The sequence below is a fragment of the Aythya marila genome, assembly GCF_965140915.1.
Source record: "Aythya marila genome assembly, chromosome: Z".
In the NCBI taxonomy this organism is placed as follows: Eukaryota; Metazoa; Chordata; class Aves; order Anseriformes; family Anatidae; genus Aythya; species Aythya marila.
In genome coordinates, this window is record NC_139080.1 from 40,686,776 (window position 1) to 40,713,802 (window position 27,027).

The window sequence follows — 27,027 nt, forward strand, 5'->3', positions numbered from 1 at the left end:
TTTAAATGTTAAATTTGTGTTGTCTCAACATTTATGGAAATTAAGTAAACATGGGGCAGCCAAATTTCTAATAGTAAGATCTGAATACATTTTAAGGACATACTAAAAACACTGAAGTGAAGACATTTATGGAAGTAAAAAAAAAAAAAAAAAGAAGTGCACAAGCACCTTATTACTGAGGCCCAGAGTTAAGGATTTTGTACACTGTCAGCTCAGTTTTAGAATGCTCTCACTTCAGTTTCTTTAGTGAAATTGATGCCTGATGGTTCAAGGCCTCATTTATTTTCTGAAAATATTTTAGAAAATGATAACATGCGAATGAGAAAAACGGGGCTCTAAATGGCATCCAGACTTGCTTTAAACCATGAAAGAATCCATATGGAGGAATAACACAAGTGCTTTACCTCTGCTACACTGTATGTTGCAAAGCCATCCATTGATGAGTGCTAAAAAGAGGCATATACCAGAACTCTTACTATACTATCACAAATATGCAGTACCTTGTAAGTAGTAAAGTAAAGCATCTTTTAACAACTTGCATGTTAAATGACACAACTACAATATTACTCTAGTTTTAGCCTTTTGTAGCTCTGGGAAGACAGAACAAGCAATGGTATCACAGATCTACAGCTCTTTTGGTGAAGATGCTATTATCACAACCCTTAACAGAAACAAAATTTTAACCCCCCTTTCTGTGAAATAAAATAAGAGAATGGCCCAGATCTACACAGACACAAGGGCACCAACTTACATCAGTTTACTATAAAGTGCTCACGCTTTGACACTTTCCTCTTGCAAAACCAACTGACCATGTCTCTGCTGCATGCTCTGCACTTGGGCAGAGCATTGTTCTTTCATTCTGTCTGTGGTTTATCTCCACCTCTGTACTTCCACCAGGAAGGAGAAAATGAGTGATGAGAGGAAATAGCAAAAGACATGGCATCCCTTGACAGTCCTCTTGGCAAAAAGCAGATATGGGAGAGGAGAAAGATTTGACAAAACAACTAGTAGAAGAGGTGAGGCAGGGTCTCCATAAAATTGGCATACGAGTTTGTAAGGGAATAGTAACTGTAGAGAGTTCCTGGTTAATTTATGTTGCATTCATAGAATAAAACACTGGAAAACAGAAGATACAAGAAGAAACAGGAAACAAAGAATGTGCAGCAGCAAGCATTACATCATCAGAGTGTGAGCATTACAAAAAAAAGTGGGGGGGGGGCAGACAAGAAGTCTTGATCAAATGATGTTTAAAATCTGATTTTTCCACCAAGCTTTAGTCTTTTATTCTTGCTAATCCACCAGATGGTGCACTTGCAGCATCCATGATAAGGCTATGTGCATCTCTACCCTTGTACATAGACACAGGCAAATTCCACTCCATGGGTTTTCTTACCGGCTTCTGAAGGGACAGTTTGCATAAGATACTGACACTTAAACTGTTTCTGAAATACAAGAATTTTTAGATAGTTCTTAGCTCATAGATTTTTCAAAATTTCATTAGAAGTCTTAGTAATTTTGGTGGCAGCACAGTCTACAGACCATACATTAAACCTATGGCATCTGGTATCTAGTATGGTGCTTGAACTGGTGAATGACAGCATGACATCAATTAGGAGTTGTAGTAATTCAGTTATTACTCTTAGTAACAACTGAAGATTTATTTTGTTGCCTAAGGTTTTAACCTGGAAACATTTCACCTCATCAGAGCTGTGTGTTTCTGCTACAGTCACAGAGAAAGCTTTGCAGCTGTTCAGGTTAATGTGTTTCTGTTAGTCCACTGACATTTAAACTGGAGGATACACAGCATTCTTCAAAGCTTGATTGGCACATTGAAGTACAATGTGTAATCAGTGTTAATCTCCTAGTCTATTACCACTGTCTTTCATAATCTACATATATTTTACAAAATTCTTTAGAAAGAAATGCTGTCAGAGCAAATGATGCATCAAATTCAAACAGGCCATCAAGATTGCTAATGGATTTTAATAGCAGCTATTACAGCATAATGGTATTTTCCCAACAGCTGTTTGTTTATAAAATTTTCAGTTTACAAGACCTTTATGTCCAATCCCAGGAGACATCCCTCAATTCATTTATAATCATTTGGTTCAACCTACACATAAATGCTGCCTTATTCACATTGGGTGTGTTTGTATACGTGTATAAGACATTACCAACTACCACAGTAATGAAAATGACAGGGAACCTTACAAGCTAAACAAATTAGTGTGTATTTTTCAACTTCTAGCAGCAAATAAGCTTTATATGTTTCTTCTGTCTCCCTACACATGAATAGCTCATCACAACTGAGGAACAGCTGCCTGGATTATAGCCTATTCCGTGTCTCAAAATGACATATGATTATTTGTTTAGTTCCATGTAGTTACACCTGTTTAAGGTTTTGAAACATAATGCTAGGTATCACAAGGGCATAAACAGGGCAACTGGCCAGCAGACAGTGGCATAATGCAGCCTGCAGAAATGCAGGAGAATCACTAGAGGAAAAAGATCCTGAAAGGCTTCCAAAGTTTGAACTGAACTTGAAGAGCTGCCAGATATAAAAATAAAAGCACTTTTTTTTTTTTCTTTTGTTGGTACAATCATACACGTGTATGTTTGAATCTCTGTTAGATCTGAAATGAGAAACAGAAATAGGAAACTAGGACCTTGCCATGCTTTTCCTGTTGAGTCACATTCAGAATTGAACTGTACTTTATTATAAACAGCTCTTTTTTTTTTTTTTTTTTTTTTTTTTTGGGCGGGGGTGAAAGAAAAAAGAGAGAAAACATAACAACAAGTGGAAGCTACAAACTGAGCAGAAAAAATGTTAGTTTTATTGAAGGAATTTTTTGGACCTTGCACTCTTGCAGATGGCTGTTTGATCAGCTTTTTTCTTGATTCTCAAGCTGCATAAGTAACACAAATTTGTAAGTAAAAGTTAATGCTGAAGTTCGTAAAAATGCTTTTTAGTGTATGTACTAATAGATACGTTTTTTTTTCCAGAAACATCCAGACCTAATTAATTTTCCATCCATGTCATTATCAAATATCCTACTAGCAACAAACACTGGAAATTTTTTGAGGATACAGGACAAGCCAGAAAAAACATACACTTCACTTTCAATGATGATCTCTCAGGACAGTAGATGGCTCCAATTTTCCACAGCAGAAAGCTACCACTAAAATTGTAAATCAAGGCTGTCATTTCCACAATGGTTTGCAGATAAGGGAGTTGGTATGTAGTAAGGAGGGTATGAATCAATAACCTGTTAAGTGGGTACTGTTTGCAAGTAGTGTTAAGGAAGCTACTTTACCAAAAGGCACCTTTCACCCATACTATAAATGTTTCCACAGGGAATCAGCTTATAAGTAAACTTCAACTACAGCCAGGTTCTGTAAATTCTACCTCTGCAGGTAAATCTCTGAGGTCTTATCTTAGGCACTTATCTGTCTCAAGTAATCAAGAAACTTATTAAAAGAAGAAAATTTACTTTTTCTTTTTTTCTTCCCATAGAGAGCCTCAACATTCATGAAGATCTACATGGAAAGCTACCTCCTTCTCTGCCTAATCCTTTCAATACCTTAACAACACTACCACAATATATATATATATATGTATATATATATATATATATATATATTTTTTTTTTTTTTTTTGCCAAGACACGTGGTCTAATATGTCTATGGTCTCTTATCTTATGCTTATCTTCGCAGGTCTAGTTTCAGCCTTGCAGCTGACAATAGAGAAGCAATTAGAAAGCACAATCTAAATGTGACCAAGTAATTTCTATCTCTGATCAGCTATATATGAATTGTGACTTAAATAAATGCACCAATTATTTGCATTTACCCACAACTGATTTATAAACCAGGTGGCATCAAAAGATAACAAGGTTACCTCCAGTCTGACTCTTACTAATTATTAGTTACACATTAGCATACTGGAAAGAGCCTGTTTTTTGATGGGTAATTTCATCTTCTTTGAGAACAAAGTGATACTTTACAGTGGCCTATCCAGGGAAAAAAATAAAAAATAATAAGAAAAAAATGTTGTTTCAAGACTGGAATTTTTCCCATTTACCAGTGGACCCCTATATCTTCCATGCTAGCCTCCTACCTATGAATATGTCACTAAGTATCTTTGATTTTAACTGAGAACTTTGCAGATCTAGAGAAAAAGGAGTTTTCCTGCTAGTTTTCCTGCTTTGCTACTTCCTAGAGCCTTATTTTTACTTTGCCTCATCTATGATCTTTCCAGAAGGTTTGTTCAAAGACACTGCAATACTTAGACTTATTCTGAGGTATCACCATAATTTGTATCTACATGAGAAAGGTAGGAAAAGCTATACAGTTTTTTGGCCTACTTGTCTTGGACTGTCATGTTACCACAATGAAAGACCTTGGATTTTCCATGGTTGTCTAAAAGGAAGTTTTAAGCTCAGCTTAAAATACAACAAAGCAAATGAAGTCTGAACGATAGCTCTGATAGGAGTTGAAAGCTTACGAATCTTCTCTATTAAGCTTTCTTTTCAAATTTATTAGCTTTTTAAGGAACAGTAAAACTTAAAACATAGTACCTAAAGCAAACAGCTGAAAATTAGAAAATGCAATACTCAGACTTCAGGTCAAAACTTTTGTTCCTATTTGAAGAACTCAGTGTATTAACTTTAATTCCTGCCACTGTTAGAGGCTTCCTATAGGATTTACAACACATTCTGCTTCTCCACCTTGTATACCATGCTGACCCAAACAACTTCCAATTGAATTTGAAGACTAGAAGGATTCAAAAAAGAAATGGACAGTGTAAGGTATTTGACAGGCTACACAGGCTGAAAAGCAATTACCCTAACATTCATATGTAGACCATGGATGCTTCATGTATGGATAGATTGCACAATACATAAACCATTATGTGGTTTTTCAGGATTCATAGTGATTCATAAGAATCAAATTTCACAGAAGTAGCACAAAAACTAATAAGATGTGGCACACCCTTGGAGTTTATGTTACTAATACACACCCACTAAAACACTTTCTCTTACTATTAAAAAATTTGTCTATTCCACAGTGGGAAATCTATTTAGAATAAAACATAATGCAAAATGTTTAACAATGCTAAATGGATGAAAAGTTGGAGCAGAAAATATAATATTATAATATACCACTTGCTGTAGCCATAATAAATTGGTAGTCTTTAAAAGTGGTACCATGATTATGAAACCCTGGTACCATGGTACCTGGTACCATGATTATGAAACATTTTGAACACACACACACACACACAAAAAAAAACCATCAAATCTTTCCACCAGTCACTTGAACATAATATTCTGTCGTCTCAATGAAAACTGGCTCTGATTTGTGTGTATTGGTTTCTTTTAAGTTATCGCTAGTTATTTTTATTGAACAAATTATGCACTACTTTGTGCTTTTACAGGAAATGATACTTAGCTGTTCATCTGATGAACAGCTATATGAACAGCTATTACCTTATATAGTGGTATACAAGGTAATATAGCACTACTACTTTGAAGGTAATAAATTTAGCTCTGGTTTTATTGGTACTCAGCATTATTCTAAAAGAGGCACATGAACAGTTAACTGTAATGATGTCTGATAACACTCAGTCCCAATCTTCATGGAACTTATAAATACTGAGTAAACATATTCAGCAACATCTCTCAAACAAGCCTACATCCTATATGCTTACCAAAAATTTGGTAAATTTACCAAAAAAAATTACCAAACACTCTTTTATGTATAAGTGGAACTTACACATTGACTGCTTTGCTCTACGCTTACTTGGTCAGGTTCTAATTTGTTATATCTCATAAGACTAAAAATGGCTTCAAACAAGTTAATATGTCACAATTACATACTGGATGTAATTTACATTGGAGAAGTACCAATACCAATGCATTGGAGAGATGCCAATACCTCTAATCAAATATCATTCCAGAAAGAATAAGCTGCAATGTCTTCCAGTGTGCCTTCCATCTTTATTTGGTATTATTTGCAGAATTGCGTAAGGCCTTATAAATTTTTAGTATTGACTTATTTCCATAAATTAATGGATAAAGTATTTCCATATAGCAAGATATTTCACCAGAGAATGCAAAACAATGTCCAGGATCCTAATAAATACTGTTATGTCTGAAATGAGTTATCTCAGTAGTGACTTGGGCTCAGATTTATTGTACAGTTCATCAACTTCTCAGCATGCTGGATAATGAATGTTTCATTTACATTGCTAATTGCCAAGCCATGGTTCCTTCAACCTTTAACCCTTACGCTTTATCACATTATCACCATATGTCAATATAATTGCATTTAACATTCCAAATAACTAACTTTTTCATGAGGTCAAGAGATCCTTTTTTTAAAGCTTTACCAGTAGGGTATCTTTAAAACTACCATTAAAAAACAGTGTTATACAGATACTGCAAAACTAATGCAATTTTTTCTTTAGCAAAACAAAGCTCCTATCTTCTGACCCTAAATAAGTGATTTTCCACTGAACTCTGTATTTCCTTATTGTAACTAAATCACCTGAGAGCTTCAGCTTTCCTGTCTGTGATTATGGAATACTATCAACTAAGACCTAATACTAAATATGTTCTGTACATGCATGACGTTTTTTAATCTAGCTTTCTTTGATTTGTGGAATTATGCAGCTAATGTCACATATTGTATAATCTTGATCTTCATTTTGCTTTGCCCAAATAGTAAAATATATTACTATAGGCACCATCCAAGGAGGTTATGTCTGGGGTATAACAGCATTGCTATTCATAGTCATAAAATTACACCTTACCTCAGTGGACACTACACTGTATCTTACCTCAAGGATACCCTATGGAGAATTTTACTTTACTCAGCTCCTGAAAGCCCCTTTCTTTCAGTTGACCTTGACCACAAATAGTTCTTCCAGTTCTGAAGCCTGCACTGTCAATAGTTTTAAACTTGCAAAGATTATGCCAAATCATACACAGAATAAGCTGTTCTGGAAAAGGATTTTACTGCCAGCTGGAAATGAGCCCATTTTTATGTTTGCACTACAGTAATTATATTAGTCAAACTTAAGAATGCAATGACCCTTCTCATTGATATAGTTCATACAGAGAAACCCTAGCCTCTCTCAATTTATTTGAAAAACACTTTGACAAGGTGCTCTCTGAACATGCCTGATTTTCAGAAAGTTAGAAATTTATTTCTCAAGGAAGACCTGAGTCAGAAAACTAGATGCACCCTCACAGACAGAAATGAGCACCATAATGCATTAGAATAAAGAAAATGGTAATTAAAGACAAAACAGAGTAAGCCTAATTCATTTTTCATGTAGCAAAAAAGAAGCAAAAAACAACACACTACACAGGAGGTAGGTAGAGACAACCCTGTATTTCTCATGGCTCCCATGTTGTTCCTCCTAGTCTGCAGAAATGGAGGCTGGGGGGAGACCTCATCACTCTTAACAACAGGAGGTACCTGCAGAGTGGAGGGTACTGGTCTCTTTTCTCAGGTGGCAAGTGATAGGATGCACAGAAATGGTCTTGCAACAGAAAAGCTGCATTAGGGTAGGTTTAGATTTGACATTAGGAAGAATTTCTTCATGGAGAAGGTGTATAGCATACCCTATACCTTGCTTATTGTTTTATGCCCTTATGTTCTGTGCCGTATTAACTCATTCTCCTCTTTTACCATGATTTTGTATCTTTTCTCTGACTCTTAGAGTGTCCCTTCTGATCAGACATAACCACTGAAAGCCTTCTTTCAGTTTCTTCCACCACCCACTTCAACTGCAGGAACATCACCAGAGTCTACGCACAAGACACTACAGCATGATAACCATAGTTTACAAGTCTTAAACTAGAATGGAGTTGCAGGCATGGAACACCCAGTCTTATGAAGTATCTACACCCTTCTCCTGCAACTTGCAAATACAAAATAGGTTTGAGACCGTTAACATGTCTCGCTTCCTGGGTCATGAGGCTGTTAACATGACCCACTTGCCAATCTTTTTCAAATCACCTGCAGTGTCCACCCAACCATTTATCATTTCTCTACTGATCATCATCATGGATGTCATGGAGAAGGACTGTTTCTGCTCCCCACTAGCTTGGACAAGACATAGCCTTCTCATTTAGCTATACATAAAACATGAGAAAAAGCATGAACATCAGAACCATAAAACCCCTTTGAATTAGATTAGGACCAGAAATGTATGTATTTTTTTTTCTTTGAAGTGTTTCAATCCATTAAATATATACAAAAAGGTAAAAAAATAATAATCAAATTCCACATTACCACTGGGAAGTGAATGTTCCTACATGCACACCAGCTGAGACTTAGTGCAAGTATTTTGCCTAAAAGAATTCCTAAATATGAGGAACTTTTAGCTGTATATGTCAAACAGTGCGTTCCTAGCAGATTTAAGCATATTGTGGTTATCCATTTCCAGCTGCTTCTGTGGAGTCAAACTTTGTTTTTATGTTAACAGATAACATTATCATCACATTTTATGAAGAATAATGGCATCAAGCATAGACACATCACTGGCTGTGCAGAACACTATTTGAAAATATGCTTGGTTTTTGAGTCTTTAATAATGGATCAAAAATACAGGCAGATTCAATGCCATTTTATGTGTGTTCAGAATATGACTTCAGAACAACTAAGGGTACAGTACACAGGGGATCCCCCATCCCTTAATTTATTTTAACCTCCCAACCATTCCAGCTGACAGAAGACAAGATAAACTGGCATTTGTCTAAGCTGGTGAAAGCACAAAGTCTACAGACCCCAAAATAGTCACCTGTGACACCTGACTTGAAATAGCTGGTATTCATAGAAATTTAAATACATATATAAAAATTAGTAAAATAACTACTTTCATGGTTCTGCCCACCAGGGCATCTTGAAAATCACACTTTGGATTTTACTGGTGCACTGATAGTACTATAAGTCCACAGGAAGTGAGCCTGAAGTTTGACTTCTGAGTAAATATTGGTTTATACTAAAAACACAACTCCATTACCTCAGAGGATCTGTGTAAGTGTAACTGACTGGAACACTGTAAACAATTAGGATAATGATATACATGAAGGAAGAATTCATACTAGACCATAAAACAACCAATATTTTCTATTTATTCATCTACAAGTATTTACAGATTAGTTCATAGAGATCAACAAAATGCAGCATACTGGAGGAGTATAAAATACCCAAGAATAAACAGAGGAACAAAACTGCCCATTCCAATTAACTCCTGTTCAAAAGACTGAACAAAGAGAAATCATACACTACTGCAAGAACCAATATAAAATTTAAATAGGCAGCCTGGAGATCTTATATATACCTACCTGTGGAGACTGGTCGACCTCAGACAAACATTTGACAGGATCCAAAGGAAGTTTCATATTTATTTGAACCTAACACCTGTAGATGTTGCAAGCAAAGCAGCATGTCTTGAAGACTTGGAAAAAATGACTATTGAAGTTTCCTCTAAATATGATGCATGCACAGTTCTCAATTATTTGGCTGACTCCTCAGATCTGGAATGAGAATGCCCAGGCGAGAATGTGCAGGCTCCTTCCCAGAATAGAGAGTATCCAAACAGGGAGGAAGGAAGGTCTATTCTATACCCAGAGTTCTGTTGTACAAATCATAAGGCAGAGGACAAGACTTAAACTATTATTTTTTTTTTTATTATTTGTTTGTTTGTTTTTACGGTATTTTCCTTTTAGCTGTTTCATACTTGTAATTACAAGTGTGCAATGTCAGCAATTTCTGTTTTTCAGAACTATGTATCTGTTTCTGCAATGAAATTTATTTTGCACAGATGACCGTACAATGTGTCTGTTCCTAACTGTAAAACAAAGATTTATTTGTTTGTTTAAATATAGCAATGTGAAAAATCCTTTAATTCTCAGAGCTGGAAGCACTGATGAAAGAGGGCGCACTTGAGTTACTGGTACATGCTCAGTACTTCGTGCTGCTCTCCAGCAATTTTCTATGCCGATATGCTCAGGAGTGAGGCTGACATAGTTCCAAAGAGGTCCTGAGGTTCCTCCTCTCATAGTTCCAAAGAGGTTCCAGTTAGGGCAGGAAAGTGCCAAGAGAGAGAAGGTAAACCTCAGAGAGAAAGCAAGCATGTATGCCAACAGCAAGAGATACACCTGGAAGATCTCAGGAGATGGGAACATCAAAATATTGATACCAGGGATTTCCACAGTTTTAAGTCTCAGAAAATAAGATTAAAAAAAAAAAAAAAAATCCATACTATTATTTATTGTGTATCTCCATCATTGCCTGTTCCAAATTCTAGCAATGGACCAGAGCATCAACTCATTCACTCAGCTGGTGATCCTCCTGCAGAGGCCCAGGAAAAAGCTGGGACGCCTCATGCTACTGCGAGAGCAGCCAAGCTTTCACCAGCGGCCCATCATGGAGAGAGCTGGGCCCAGGGGGCCTGGCAGCAGGCCCGGCTGGAGCCAGGGGCATCACTCACATGCGGCTCCAACAAGTCAGCCTCATGGCAAGACAAACTCAGCATTTCTGTCTTCACAAATTCCCAGCCAAGGGGCAAATACACGTATACGAAATGGAACACCACAGTTATACGTGCTGAACCTGAATGTGTTTCAACTCATTTTACAAAACAAAACAAACAAACAAACAAAAAACACAAACAACACACAACACAACAAGAAAAAACAAAAATGGGGGTGTGGGGAGAATATTAATATTTTCATTGCCTTTTTTTTCCTGTTCACTCACTGTGTGTTTACCATAAATTAGACCTGCTGAGAGTGTGATGCTGAGCAACCCATATGGCAAATACTCAACGGAGAGATGTGAGAGGAAAATCACTTTTTCGTTTCTGAATTATTTCTAGTCTCTTTATTTAGAAAGTCTTGTTTAATAGCAAATGCTGAGAAACAACCATGCTAGTGCTATTTATATATAGATGACAAACTTTTAAGGCCAAAACAATACATTTTCAGTAGAATAGGATTCTGTTCCTGATGAAATCAGACAAAAGACAGCACTTAGTGCTCAGTTACAATTTTTTGTTTTAAAACACAATTGCAGGAGTTTACCAATCAGTATTTGTACAATTGCCATTTATTCAAATTAATCCCTGAACCCTTCTTTAGATTAAACAATCCACAGGTAGTTTAAATCCACGGTGTTCTAAGAGTCAAAGAGCCGACCTAACAGTTCCTCATTTCAGGAACTAAATTAGTGTATTCTCACCTTTTTCATTTCTAGTCTAGGACAAATACTTGGAAACACAAACATAATCAGCATATGAAGATGTATGGCATCCATGAAACCTATAAATAAATAAATAATCCAATTCTGGATGTGCAATCCAGGCCCAGAATGCAGATCATTCTGGTGAGCTTGCAGTAGTGAAAAGAAAGGGGTAAAGACTGCAGGAAGCCTCCCTGTGGAATGCTTACCTTTCTGGGTCTATAACGTTGTGTTTTTCTGTGTTTTTTTTTTTGTTTTGTTTTGTTTTGTTTGTTTGTTGGCAGGGGAGAGCCAAGTTTTCTGAAAATTTATTGGAAATGTGACTAAGAAAAAGGTAACAATCAGATTAAAGAACACCTAGTAGTGAGGTCTGTCCTTCTGCAAAAAGAACCCAAACTGGCAATAAATAGATACTAACTTTAAGCTTTTGCTTAAAAGGCAAAAAAAAAAAAAAAAAAAAAAAAAAAAGCATGGATTCTAGCTTTGGCAAAGCTAGAATCCATGTAGGACAGATTTTTCTTCAACTGGTTTAGTTGTTAATGCAAAAGAAGAAACATTATCCTGCAAGGAAGACAGAATTCTGCCAGATTCTAGTACTAGCTGTATCATCCTGGTAGACTTGAGCCAAACAAACCGCAAACCAGTACCAATTTCATTACTTCTTTTGTAAAGATGGAAGGTAACATTCTCCCAAACACAAAAGGGTTGTTTAAATGCCTGAATGCCCCATCTCACAAAAGGGTTGTTTAAATGCCTGAATGCCCCATCTCTACAATGCAAATAACGTGATTTCATTTAGAAGATAAAATTATCAGCTATTATAGTTTTCATTTGGTATAAGCATAGTGGCCTCAATAAACTTGTTCCTGTTTTATATCAGCATAAATGTTGTGTTCATATTGTTTCCAGAACGAATCCTGGAGGGTAGCTACCAGATACATGTAGGAAATTTTAATCCATTAAGAGTGGGTTGATCACAGAGGAAGTAAGTATTCAGTCCTACCACTATTTTTATTTATTTTTTTTAACCTGAACAGTAATGAGAGCTTTATGGCTTAGTATAAAAAAAAATAAAAAATAAATCATTAGAATTATACTAGTATGAGAAAGGAATCTCTCTCCATAGCTAAGTTTTCAAAGCATGATGTTATTGTATAAACATAGTTCACAAACATGGAGAAATAAAATCTTGAGATTCGAATTACTAAGAATCATTCTTCAGAAAAAAATAATTAAAAAAATAAACTGGATACTTTTCAGGAAAAATATTCTAGAAATCTAAGACCTTGGATATTTTCTAATAGAATTATCATAGTCAATAAATTCCATCTTTTGGAATTTCCATTCATTGTGCTTAGCAACTTTAACTTATAATTATTTCATAAATGGGCTGGTTTCAGGACTAAAAAAATAGTATATTTATACTTAAAGAGAATCTCTTATGGACAAACATAATACAAGTCTCTACCCACATAGCAGGGTAAAATTGCCTCAAAGGCATTTTTTTACTTGGTACACTATTTATATAGTCTACACAGAATAGAAAAAAATGTTCAAGAAGTAAGACATCGCAATAGTTGCGATATACATAGGAGTTACGAATGTCAGCTTTTCTAGCATCAAAGAGCCTGTAGGTTAGACATTTTTTGTGTTCACTTGAATAGAGAAAATAAAATTTACACAATATCTATAGAGTTGCAGGAGACAGGATATTTTTTGGTAAGAAACATGGAACAGCTTTACAATAAAAAATACATTCAGAGAGTCATGGAAGTCATGAATAATTCTGTATACAGAAGCAGTGATCTTTCTGAGTAAAATTTATCTGTCCCTAAAGAGAAAGAAAATTTCCATTCTTCAGTAACATTACAGCTGGTGTTTTAAGTTACTCCAAATTTGAGTACTCGGACAGTGACTGAAGGGTTTCAGCTTGAATCATATTCTGCATTTTGATCTCTGTATAAATAAATTCTGAAGTTTCTAGTCAGACACTTGACTTCAAGCAAGCTTCAGAGCATATCCAGTTGCACACAGTTATCAGAAGGATCTTCCCTGCTACCATCTAACCAGAGCACATAAAAGCTGAAGAAACTTACACAGCACTTGATTTAACTAAATCAAAATTCCAGAATGTTCCTACATTTTAAAATGACTGATAGTTGCAGGATTAGGCTCATGGTACATAGCAGAAGGTATAAAATTCAACAGTGTGTGCTAATAACATAGGCTATCGTAATGTTTAGAGTGATAATAGTCACTTAAATGCCTGTTCAAAAGGTGTTTATGCACATGCTTTGCCAAACAGATGGGACAAAATGAATATTTTAAGACACAGCAGATAAACTGTTGTTTTTTCTGCACAAAAATGTCACTATTCTCAGTAAATATTGCAGGATTTAAAGGGTTTTTGTTTGTTTATTTGTTTTAATTTTATAATGAAAAATACAAAAGCAGTCACCAAGAAAGACATTTGGTTAAAGTATTGATCTGTCACTTCCTGTGGACATCCTGTGGACATAACTGCTGCCTTCTGCAGTAATACTAACACCAGCAAACACAAAAGATGTCATTTTACTTAAAACTTAAATTATTTTGTAATCTTGGATCAACAGTTGAATTTCCTACATTAAGTTTTTCTTACACAATAGGCAAAGAAAAATCATAAACTAGATAGCAGAAAAACAAACCTAACTTTTCTGTAACATGTATATTGTTGTTATCCCTAGCTATTATCAATCCCTATTTTCACGCATTATGGCCAGATCTCAAAATATTAAATGTTTAAGTTACATTTTAAATTAACATAAGAAAAACTGTATTGTATTTCATACAAAAAACTATTTTATGCTGAACATTTCTCAAAACAGCACCTCCCGCTGTCAATGTCTATGCCCCATGAACAGCTGAGCTGAGATGCTACTGACAAGAACTAGGAGAGTACACAAATGATAAATTAGTCAGCTTTTTAGAAGTCAGGAATACAGCCCAATAATGGTATTGTAGATATTGTTTTATTTAGCTGAGACATACTGCATATTCTAGAGCTGTATTTCATAAAGATATTCAGTATGTATAATAAAAGAGTTTATGCAGCAAAATACATTTCATAAATGTATTTGTAAAAGAAAATAGAGTTTATCTTATTGAATAACACAGTTGTAAATATAATCACATTTTCATTGTAAATGTTAGTATTTTAATCTAACATGTATGTTTAGCCGTTTAATAATTCTCACGGTTATTTTATTTTTATTAACTTCTGAATTAAGATTAAACAAAGCCACTAAAGGAAAAGCTATAAACAATTGCAGAGGCCAAATTTACACCAGAATTCACACAAAATTTAACAGATGAAGTCTATCCAATTTCTTCAGACACTGAAATAAACTCAAAATCAACATACACATCATTGCAGAATGGATATCACTGTATACTTCAAACATTCTTAAAAGGTACTGCAAGAACAATGCTTCTGATGCTTCTGCTTTACTACATGATTTATGACAGCAGTATAAAAGAAAATAATCAAATGCACCTTCCAAAAATGACTATTGAATAAATTATTATTGAATGTTTTAAGCATGGGCTGAGTTGGACTTACTGATAAATCTAATTGTCTTGGCCAATCTTACAAATTTACTTTTTCCCCCCACACATACACCAAGACGGACCACAATAAACACCTTGCCTGATTCTCTGACAGCCTACGTTACTTCGTTTAGAACTATTTCACTGAGCAGGTAAACTTCATCCCATATCACCCTCATATCATCTCCTGGTCTTGACTTTAAAACTACAGTGCTAGAAATCATGATAATGAACGTTGGTTTTGCTGTCATTTGATTTCATGTAGTTAGTTAAGAAGCACTTAAACAATCTAGGGTTCTCCCCACCAGTTTCCTCTCATACTTTTAGAAATGAATAAATAACTGCAACAGAGAATTCAGCAGGTCTGCCTCCACTCTCCCCACCTTGGATCATACTCATTGCAGTTGAGGTATTTAGTCTGACCTGAGGCATCAACACAAGAGTCACCATCCTCCAGAACATGCATTCTGATGCTTAAACGTGAGTGTGGTATTTACAGTAATGCATGTTTGACTGCTTTACACAGTCCTATAAGGGGATGACTTAACCTTCCTAATACTTCTAAAAAAGCAAATCGAATTATACTTAAGCCTTGTGTACTATGTATGTTATACATTTTCCTACAGGCAGATCTCACAAACTGACATTTTAAGACCTTAATTAAGGTTGATTTATTTACAAATGGTATGTTTTCAACTCTCAGAAATGATGTATTTAATGTTTTATTTTTAAACACAATTAAAAAATAATATATAAATATATACATACTGCAAATGTAATACAGATAACAAATTCATTTAAGCCCATTTATGCACATTAGTGACACACCATGTGGCAGAAAGACTAGGACTACAAGAAGACCCCTTGGCGATTTATTTTATATTAAATCCCTAATGGCCTCTTCTCATCTTTGCAAAAATATGCACAGAAGTCCAGACTATGCAGCCATTGAAATGAATGGTTATTTATTTGCTAAACGAGAACCCTATGTTTAATGTTCCTTAGACATAAGGTAGTCTGCAAAAGTCGCATTCCTACAGCTCCATACATCATTTATTTTACATACCCTAACTTCTCACAACAGGCATCAGAAAAATATCTCTAAACAGCATTGCTATTGTAAGTTACTGTGAATTTTGTTTCCAATTCCATTATTGGAAGATTAAATGTTAACATGTTTACTTGGGGTTTTCTTCTTGTTTTGTTTTTAGCATTAAAAACAAATTCATGGACCAATCTGATCTCATTTGAAATATGTTTATATTTATACCACAAGAAAAAAGTTCCAAGTACGTAACTATGGCCCAGTCATTACAGATAGACAACAAAGGTTCAAACCTTCAAACAAATCTTAAAGACTCGCTTAACTGGGTGCAATAGCCTACCTAGTACTTGTTTGACATGCACCAGCTATGACAGAGATCCTTGCTTTGCTTTACAGAAGTATTAAAAGCATCACTTTTCGTAATACACATATAAACTTCTCCAAATTAGAAGCATTGTTGCAAGCCATCCTACTACTACAAAACAGTCTGAAAATCAGATTGTCTCTCTGACATCAGACTATTTATCTATTGGGAAGTGGATCCATTGTGCTCCCAAACATTTAAAAATCTCCCAAGTTCCAGTTGCTGTGTGTTTCTCAAAGACAAAACCACAAAGAGGAAACTTGTTGCATGAGCTTGTTTTCCCTTGACACTATTCCCAAATCATTTGTACTACTAAGTGGTATTTTTTTGCCCTGTTTTCAACTGCCTGCCTTGATTCTCCCTGGAGGAATTTTGATTTTTCTATCATCCTAACTTATTCCAAGTTCTGTGAGTAGTTAGAATAAATGTTCATGAAGCAGAAGATTAAGGATTGGTTGGGCTAGTCCAACAAATGCATTATTAAGCTTCAACATATTGAGCCATTTCGAGTAAACCAAATGCTCGTGAAACCTGAACATCATTCTGGTGCAGTAGACATAAGAAAGCAGAGGATAGATTTCTCTTTACGAAGTAAGTATTCATTTCTCAGGAAAAAAATGACTTTCACAGAAAGTCACATTGAGAAGATATTTCTCATTTCGTAGAGAATTCCAGCAGAGATCAAGCAAAATATACTCTCAGGGTATAACATAATGTAATAGAAATTAACTGTAATGCATGCATTGAATTTTGCTACAGTATCCTATGAGTAATCGTTATTATGACTTGTGAAAACTTTCTGGCAAAGGCAACAAAAATAACTGTGATCTGGTCTCTAAGTCTTTTGTCACACATCTAAAAAAAAAAAATCCACAATACATATGAAATCCAAGTGATACACACTATGGCAGCCAGTCACTGGAGACACAGGTCTGATCTCAACTTACGACTTTAATGCCACCTAAATCCTGGAAGCACAGATAGAAAAGTAGTTGTCTCAAAAAAATGCAAAGCTTCACATAGATTCTCATAAAAAAATAAACTCCCCTGCATGAAATGCTTTCCCTGACTTTATTACTTACATCAACATTTTCTATTCCTTCAACAGTTGAAAGACTCTTATCAGGACACTTAAAAATCATACAGTTGACAACTAGTGAGCCAACAAAGAATGGGTCTAAATCACAGAACATTCATTAATATTTACATACAAATAAAGCTTTGAGATCAATTGCATTACTATTTTTGCATTTATGTCTTCCTTCATGAGAAACTGTTGAGTGCAGCAGTGTACCTCCATGTGTCCTACATGCAATAACACTAAGTAATTAGTAAGTATTAACTTACAATTGATGATTTATTAATTACCATCTTTTCCTTCCTTATAAAATACAGAACCTAGAAAACATTCCCACAGGTAATATGAAATGTGAATCTTTACTAATAAAAGTAGGGTTTATCGCAACATTTCTAACACAGGCTTTAATTAATTTAGCCACACGGCACATTAATGAAATAAATTTTAAGATTCTCAATTACAGTGGGGAAACTGAGGAGATACATTTTTCTAATACTGTTTTTCTAATACAGGAAAATCAGTGGAAAAGAAGGAAAAGAGACTTAGCTTCAGGTCAAGATTTGGCTGGAAAGAACATCCATTCTGCCAAGAACGGGCATTTTTTTTCACAGTTTACTCTCAACAAAAATCTGTAAAACTTGCCAGGAAAGTTGATATAAGAAAAACGTAAAATCATTTGATAATGTGCTACATAGGTGTGACATTTGTTAGAATACCTGACTAACTGATCTCTGACTGTCTTTACTATTGTGACATGCTGACTGAAATCATAGCTTGAGTGTTGAGCTATAACTCTTTCATTCTTCATGATACATAGCCAATGCAGCAGGAGATGTGCACTTGTGAACAGCTTACTCTACCCAAGTATAATCATATAATCATCATTCTTGGCCTTAGCAGTATCACCTACATGATACTGAACCATAGCAAATAATTGAGCCTACAGAAAGTACTTTCATGCAAAATGCTTTTACTTATCTGTTGGTTTAAAAAACAACGTGAGATTTCTGAAGAAACAAACACATCAGACATTCAACACCTGCTGCAAAGCCTAGCCTATACTTCATGTTCTTTTATGTTTAATCAGGTAATGTCTGCAGAGCACTTTGAGGAGAAAAAACAAATTATCATCATAATTGCTGAGAAAATCCAGAAGTCACTGAAGTTTATGTATTCTCAGGTCATATCAGAACAGAAATCTAAACTGAATAGAGACATGGGTCTGGACAGTTTTGTTTGTAATTCTGTTATGCGTAGTGTATTGCAGATACTAGATGAAGTAACTTGTGCAGAATGTTTTTACAAGCCACCTACTTTACCATGATGCAGACAACATTGTCCCTGGCTTCCAGACAGCAAGTCTTGTGCTAGTCAAATGCTGTAAATTAGAGAGTTTAGATAACATTTGAACAAAATGCAGTAACGTAATAAATGCAAAACTGATCTCCAGCCCAACCATTAACTTAGCAGTTGTTTTTAACCAAGTATGAGTTTGTAAATGTTAGGGAAAAAACAAAAACAAAACAAAACAGTTACACCTAAAAAAAAAAAAAAAAAAGCTTTTTGATGAAAATATTCACAGCAGAAAAACAGGGAGCAAAATGTAAAGAGAGATGCCCATAACTTCCAGAAAAAAATCCTATCAGAAATGCTAAATAACATTAAGTAATAAAATTGCTTAACAAGTTATGACTAAAAATCATCTAACTTCAGTGAGACCCTAATCACTATGTTCTTTTTACTTGCAACTAAATCTACGTTTCTTTCCCAATGGCTGTTGGATGCATCTCAAGAAAGACAACTGTGAAATTTTTTTTGCTTGACCACCAGATCTTGCAGCTCCTTGAACAAAACAAGCCAGCATTCAACGTTACTCAGTCACTTAAAAGAGTTCAAAGATTTGCCTGCTTTTAGGACTATGAAAACCTATTGTTGCCAAATTCAATTTGCCGCATGGAAGAGAAGCTTCAGGTTATGATCACTTTGAGTATGTAAAGTAGCGAAGATGACTTCAATCATGTTTAGCCAAAGCTAAACATTAGATTTGTGGGGCACAAGGTCTGTATTCTACATAGTCTATGAAACAAAATTAAAAGTAAAATAATAATAATAATAATAATAATAATAATAATAATAATAATAATAATAATAATAATAATAATAATAAATTGTTAAGTATGTTAAAAAAAAAATCCAATTTCTTCTTTTTAGGATTTATCCTGCAATACTCCTCCCCCTCCCCATTACTCCCAGCCTCAGCATAATTTTGAGGAGCAAAGTTATGGTTAACAAAGTAGTGTACTTCATGGCTGGTAAAGCCTGCTTACCAATGAGAAGCTAACAGATTCTGCTTTCAGAATTTCAGAACAGATTCTGTTTACCCTCTATAAAATAGCTCTAACTGTAGTAAAGGCCAAAAAATTCAGTGCCATAAACAAGCTCTTAAAAGAGACTTGTAAAATGTTTTTGTAATAAAGTTGACCAGGCCAAAAATACTGCTTTATCCCACCCCCTAAGAAACAAATACACCAGAGTAGCTGCAGAACTGCAGGAGGTATTATAAGATTACTTTTTTCATTTTTTAAAATTAATATATTTTTATTTCAGTACGTAAATCACATATTAAGGATATCTCACTACTTAGATAGCAAGATTGATTTATATATTTTACTATGCAAGCTTAAAAAAAAAAGCAAAATTTTCTGGATAATTAGTGGGATTATGCCAGAAACTTCTTCATCCACAGAAGCACCTTATTTTTTTATAAAATGCCTTAAAACACATTCTGTAAGAAACCTCATAGGTATACACTATTAAGTACTATTCACGTGATTTTTTAAATATCCTTTAATCAAAAATATTAAATCTAAAAGTAAAAAGTAAACGATGACAACTTCATTTGCATGTCACATACAGTAATATTTCTGTCTACTTCAGGTCCAGGTATATTACCACTAATCTCTATAATACCAATTATCTTGAAATAATGATGCAAAACATACCACAGAGGTTTTCTCGTAGCAATTACAAAATGTCTGTAATTGGTCAAGAAGGAAAATTTTGGGCTATCTCAGGAAAACTCATTAGGACAAATCTACAGTTTTAATCCAAACAACCAAAATTCTACAGACTTCTGCCCTGTCGAGGTCCTTTGTTTGTATCAGCATTTTCATTTAGATTAGGTCAGTCCACACATGCATTCAGCAATGGACAAAATTCATTACATAATTTCAAGATAGGCATGGAAGGAATGAAGAACACCCTCTCCTGTCAAAGAACTGAGAAAGCATTAGACCAGATATATAAATCATATGCCCATATGCTATAACCTAAGTGAAAAGTAGTAACTATCTACTAAGTATAACTGAATGTTCACAACTTCAGTTGGCATAAACGCTGCAGTTAGCTAGTGCCATTGTTTTTATACACCATCAAACAGATCAACAGCAAGTAATAATCAGGTGCATACAAATGATTGTGAGATCAAAAACAGCTATTGGTTCTCTCAAAAGTAATTACATTATATATGAGCAGAAGTTTCACTAACAAGAAAATATGAGGTTCAAAATCTTAAAGAACTCTTTCTTTATGCAATAGGGCTGTTTACCATCTACATTATTTAAGCTTCCTCTTACCTCCAGTGTCATGTACACAGTGCTAATTGCTACTTTGATTTCTCCATCTGAAATTTCCTTGAGATCCTTCAGCATAGCTTCCTCAATGCTTACACCTGTTTTAGAAGAGAAAGGAATTTCAATACATTCAAGAATCCACAGATGAACAGATATAGCAACTCAAATTAAAAATGCAGTTTGAACCTTAATGTTGAGCCTTCTATATTTTAGGACACCCTATAAGAACATTAAAACCAACATTAATAATTCAATGCATAATATTTCCAGAGGTTTTCTTTGAGCAAGGAAGAGATTAAAAAGCAACAACGAAGGATGAAGAATTAAGTCTCCTGAAATGAAATGAAATTGCGTGAACGCTTCTACTTTCTAGGTCAATTGAATTCTAGTTGATGACAAATATATACCTAGACCATCCTTATGCCACTAATATGAAATATTTCTGGAATAAGAAGCACACTGAAAAGCACATGTAGATTATTATGGCATTTCTAAAATATTCAGAGGCAAAGCATTAAGACATTCTGTAAACACAAAATCATTCAACCTTTCTGGTTTTCCTGACAAATTGATACCAACAATGGTTTACGTACATCAAACAGTAAATGAACCAACGGGATGTGTATGTACCATAGAAACAGAAATGCAGATTATCATCCGAAAACAGAGTAAAATTGGAATTGCTTAACACTATACCCAGACATGTTGATACGCTTAAGTACAACGTATTTAAAATCCATATGACTAAATTTCTTCAATGGGAGACGTTTGACTTAAATACTTTAAAGAGTATTTATTATTATATTTATTATTATATAATAAATATATCTCATGTATAGATGCACAGTTGTATCACACCATCCGGGAACTGAGAAAGTAGCCAAATACCTATACAAAGAAAGATGTGAGCTATTTACTTCAGTGTCGAGTGGCAAATAAAGTGTCCACAGACTTTTAAAACTTAGCTGCATAACATCCACAATGTGTTTGCATGAGTGATTTTTCAGAGGAAGCCAAATACCCACTTAAAGCCAAAGAAATGAATCATCTCATTACCGTTCTTGTATAGAGTCCAGGTACTGCATTCAATCCAATGACAAGATGAACTGGCTTATGTTCATATATTTATTTTGTTTTTGAGTCTGTCCTTTTAAAAATATTTATGTAGCCTGTAGACTTTCTGTTTGACTACAGACCAGTGTGTCTCAAATAACAAGTGAATTCATGAACTCAGGCCAACAAATCATTATTTCTGCATGAAGCTGAGAACGTTTTTGCCGAATTTTCCTAATATGGTCTAAAATAACAGGTATGTAAGGCACAATGTTCAGCACAGGTCAGTGTCTTCAATGGACTTCAGAAACTCTTCAGTACTTTACTAATAAACACCATATAAATGTATGCAATGTTAAATACGTACCTTAGAGTATATAGAAAACAGCAGCTATGAAACAAAAAAGCATGACATTACCCTAATACAAAACTTGGAGAAGTAGGCATAACAGATTCAGTCTGCATGACACTTATTGCCAATAGTTTTTATATGCTACATGAGCAGGGTAAACTATATCAGTTATAAACCCTCTAGTTTCTTGTGTACAAACAAGTACACGACACTACTAAACCACCTTCCACAAAAATTGGCAGTACTGAGAGCAGAGTTCAGTAAAAGCCACATTCACTGCCTCTCCAATCCAGGCCACATAGTTCATTTCTGAACTCTGAATTCTTGACTAATGTCACAAGAAACGTCAGGGAACTATCCAAAGACTTACGGCCCTGAATTACTTATTTTGCAGCCTCACTGAAAGAAAAAGCAAAGGGAGTAGCACCTCAAGTTCTGCCCTGAACTACCAGTTTGGGAACCCATTTCAGGCTGAAGGTCTGAAATCAGGTGAGAGTATTCAGCAGATGGGTGGACAGAGAAGAACGAATAAAGACTACAAGTCTAAAGGGACCCTGTTCATGCCTGATATATCTAACATGAAAGTATCTCCATAATTCAATGCTCACTCTTTGGAAACAACTTGGTAGTGGATGTCATTTAATAAAGACAGTAAAAAAATTGACTGATTGCAACAACTTTCAGCATCCCTTCACAAGCCTGCGATCAAATACTAACTTCACACATTCTGAGTTTTGATCACTGAAATAACATCAAAATGTCTTCATTTATTTCTAGCAGAAGAAAATGAAAGAGTTAGAGTTTTCCCTCTGTTTCCTTAATCTTAGTCAAAGTCACTTCACCTGTACAGAGCCCTAGCCCTAATAGCTGAAACCTTGATAAATTTGGGAAGGTTCAGAATAATAAAATCCACTCCCGTGACACTAAGGGGACTGCAACACAGTTTCTGCATGTGGCCTGAAACATTGATTATACCTCTATCCTGCGTTCCGCTTCAGTAACACAAATACTTGATTAGCACATGCTTGTTAAAGCAAATATGTGAAATAAATTAACTTCTACTTTATCTGTAAATCACAGAATGGCTGAGGTGGGAAGGGACTTCTGGGGGCCATCTGGTCCAAGCCCCACACTCAGGCAGAGCCACCTAGAGCAGGCTGCCTGGGACCATGTCTAGGTAGCTTTCACAGATCTCCAATTAAGAAGACTTCACAGCCTCTCTGGACAACCTATGCCAGTGTTCTGTCACCCATAAAAGCAATATAAGATCATTTAGAAGTTCTGTAGTTCCTCAGCAAAAATTGCAATTCCATTATTAGAATTTTAGTCTAGTTATTTTAAAATTAAATATAACTACATGTAACTGTCAATGAAGATACAAACCATCCTGAAGCTATACTCTCACCACACACAATGAGCCAAACTATTCAAATACAGTTAGGTAACTGCATTTGTAAAATGTCTGAAAATGGAAATTCGATTACCTTGAGGGTTAAGCTGAGTCTCCTGGAGAACAGAGATAATTTCCTCTCGTGGAGGAAGACCTGGGAACTTCTCCTCTAGAACTGACAGCACTTTCTCCTGCTGCTCTGTGATTCCGTCAAGCTCCGAAGACATGCACTTGAAGAGTATGCTTCCTGAAATGTTGAAAAGTAAAATCAATGCCTCCTCTAAACTGTGAAGAGGGACTACCTACACCAGGATGTTTACCCCATCACCGTCCCTTTCTTCTTTGGAACTTGTTCCCACTGATGAGTTTAATGAACTGATAAAATGCACAAGCAAAATGCCAAAATAATTAGATATACTATCACCTGAACACAAAAATAAAACTGTTTATATTAAGATTATACTTTTTAGAAAACAATGGCTTCTTCTACATTGTTTGTATCAAATGATGGCTTCCAAAGGCAACTATACCTAGAATTTTAAAAAACATACTTAAGTATAGCAAATAAAACTTCAAAAGTGCACTAGAAGGGTATGCTACAAAATACAACAAGGTACATGCATGACTTTAGTTATTTCAGTTTATTTGACACTAGCTGAACCCCTGTCAAAGAACATATTAAAAAAAAGCACACTACGTTCAGCCAAACAAAATGATGCACTCTATTTAACTCTATCTAACCTTTAAGGTTAAGAGAAACATAGTTCAATGCATAACTTCTTCAAAATTGGTATGCTCTTACAACACAAAGGTGAGCTTGATGTCTTTTCAGACCACTATGTTCTGCATCCTGAATGTGAACAATTTCTGACACAGTTGAAGGTCTCAAGTCACTCTTTCATTACCTGAAGACTGGGATTCCATTTATTAATATATGCAAGGGCAGCCTTCGCACCCAATTACTCACACTAAATTAAGGACAATAAAGTCTTACAATTCAGCATTGAAATTATTTATTACTGTACTGTGCACAGGGATTGATTTCAAACAAGAGTATGATTACATTGCATCATGCCAGGTCAATGAGCAAATCAGTACAACGATATGATAGTTTTTATAAGCCAAAATGTTAATGTTTTAAAAAAGAGCTAAGTGAGAAAAAGAAAAACTTGGACATAGCCATCCTCAACCTCACTGGGCTGACTAGGAAATGTAGATCTATGCACATTGGCTGACATGCGATAATGCACCGGTGGTCAGGGTTCTTGAACAGAAGATGAGTATTTTCTGCTCTCTTTTCTGTTCTCTCCAAACACCCAGTATGAATCTGGTTTTCTCCTACACTGCTACCATAGAAAATAATGAAAACTATTTCTTCAAAATGTCTAGAAGCACGTGCAACACAGAAGAGTTTTCCTATGCTGAGTACACACTACTTATTAGACAAATCCTGTATGGATTAAGTATTTTACCTACGAAACCTATAATTCAAATATGCTATACTTATTTGTCATATTAATCTAAGGAATACATTTGACATGATGTGTTAAAGGACATGTGAGAGTAAAATATACATATCACAGATATGATTCTAACATCAGACATTACTGAAATCACAGTTTTCCTGGTAAATAGGCAAGAACTAGAACATCAAAAAAAAAACTTAAAATGGATCAACACCTATTAAACTTAAAAATCCTTTGAGTTAGTTTTTAATTATGTAAAAGTCAAAAAATATACCTACAAAATAATTTGCTTTTTAATTAATCGTATTAAAAATAAATGTTCAAGACAATGTTTCTGCCCTGTTTGATAGCATTAAAAATATTAAATAAATACAGATCAAATGAAAATCAAATATACTGACACAGATTTTCAGAATTGTTTTATTTTTATTTGTATATTTAGGTACTCATAAGAAGGCTCCAGAGAAAACAGATTTCAGATGTCTCCAGGCAATTAACTGATACTTAGCACCCAGGATATATAGACATATACATTATATATTAGTGATATAAAACTCCCAAGGAATTTAAACATAGTTGCAAGCCTCAATTTTCTGTCCCTTTAACAAGAAACAAGTTTCCCAATCAGCAGCCCCCAGAATGATTCAGTATTATTGTTAATAATATTGTATTAATATATTAATACTGTTACTCAGTAACAGTATTCCTTCATTGTTCCTACTTCTAATCAGAAAACAATGCATGTGCTACATATTCTTGTCCATATTTTCAGAAGAGCAATAAACGAGTTATATGGCCCACAGCGTACTCCCAGTCAGCACAGAGCTGTACCTGAATAAATAGCAGCTTAGGTACCAGGTTCCATGAATTATTTTAATAAAAACAATCTTCTGATTTTTAAGCACTTTTTTTTTTTTTTTAACCTCTGGGAGCAGACAGCAGGGTGCCCATGAATACACACAGGAAATTAAGACTCCCCTGCCAGGGGGGGACTGGGGACACCTCCCATTAGATCAGATTGTCCAGGGCCTCATCTAACCTGGCCTTGAACACCTCCGGGGATGGGACTTCCACAGCCTCTCTGGGCAACCTGTTCCAGTGCTTCACCACCCTCTGAGTGAAAATTTTCCTTCTAACCTCTAATCTAAATCTCACCTCTTTTACTTTAAAACCCTTTGTCTTATCATTACGTACCCAAGTAAAGAGTCCTTCTCCTTCCTTTTTAGAAGACCCCTTTAAGTATTGATAGGCTGTGATGAGGTCATCCTGGAGCCTTCTCTTCTGTAGGCTGAACAGCCCCAGTTCTTTCAGCCATACATCATAGGAGAGGTGCTCCAGCCCCTTGGATCATCTTTTTGGTCCTCTCCTGGACCCACTCTAACAGATCCACATCCTTCTAGTCCTGAGGGCCCCAAACCTGGACACAGTACTCCAAGTGGGGCCTCCCAAGGGCTGAGTAGAGGGGCACAGTCACCACCCCTGACCTTCTGCACACTGCTCTTTTAATGACGCTTCAGTCAAAGTGTTTTCAAACCTTTACCAAAAAAAAAAATGCAGTAAAATGAGAGGTGCAAGTTCTACATCGAATCAAGCTCAACACTTTTGAAGTCAATGTTATACCACTTTTCTGCGTGCCTGTCAGGCACGATCTGCCCCTAGTGAAGCCAGGTTGGCTTAATTTCCATGTGCCTTAGCACAGATTCCAGGAGGATCTGTTCCATGATCTTGCCAGGCACAGAACTGAGACTGAGTGGTCTGTAGTTCCCCAGATCTTCCTTTATTCCCTTTTAAAAAACGGAGGTC

The 27,027-nt window shown here is 35.3% G+C and overlaps 1 protein-coding gene across 3 annotated transcripts in view; it reads right to left on the bottom strand.

The window, feature by feature from the left end:
- PRUNE2 (prune homolog 2 with BCH domain) overlaps positions 1-27,027 on the bottom strand; it is a 136,737-nt gene that overhangs the window by 67,963 nt on the left and 41,747 nt on the right. For all 3 annotated transcript variants that reach the window (XM_082783678.1, XM_082783677.1, XM_082783679.1), the window contains 2 exons: positions 23,853-24,005; positions 20,967-21,061 (listed from right to left, as the gene is read on the bottom strand). In XM_082783678.1, coding sequence (XP_082639804.1) covers positions 20,967-21,061; positions 23,853-24,005 — 248 coding nt within the window. The remainder of the gene's footprint in view (positions 1-20,966; positions 21,062-23,852; positions 24,006-27,027) is intronic.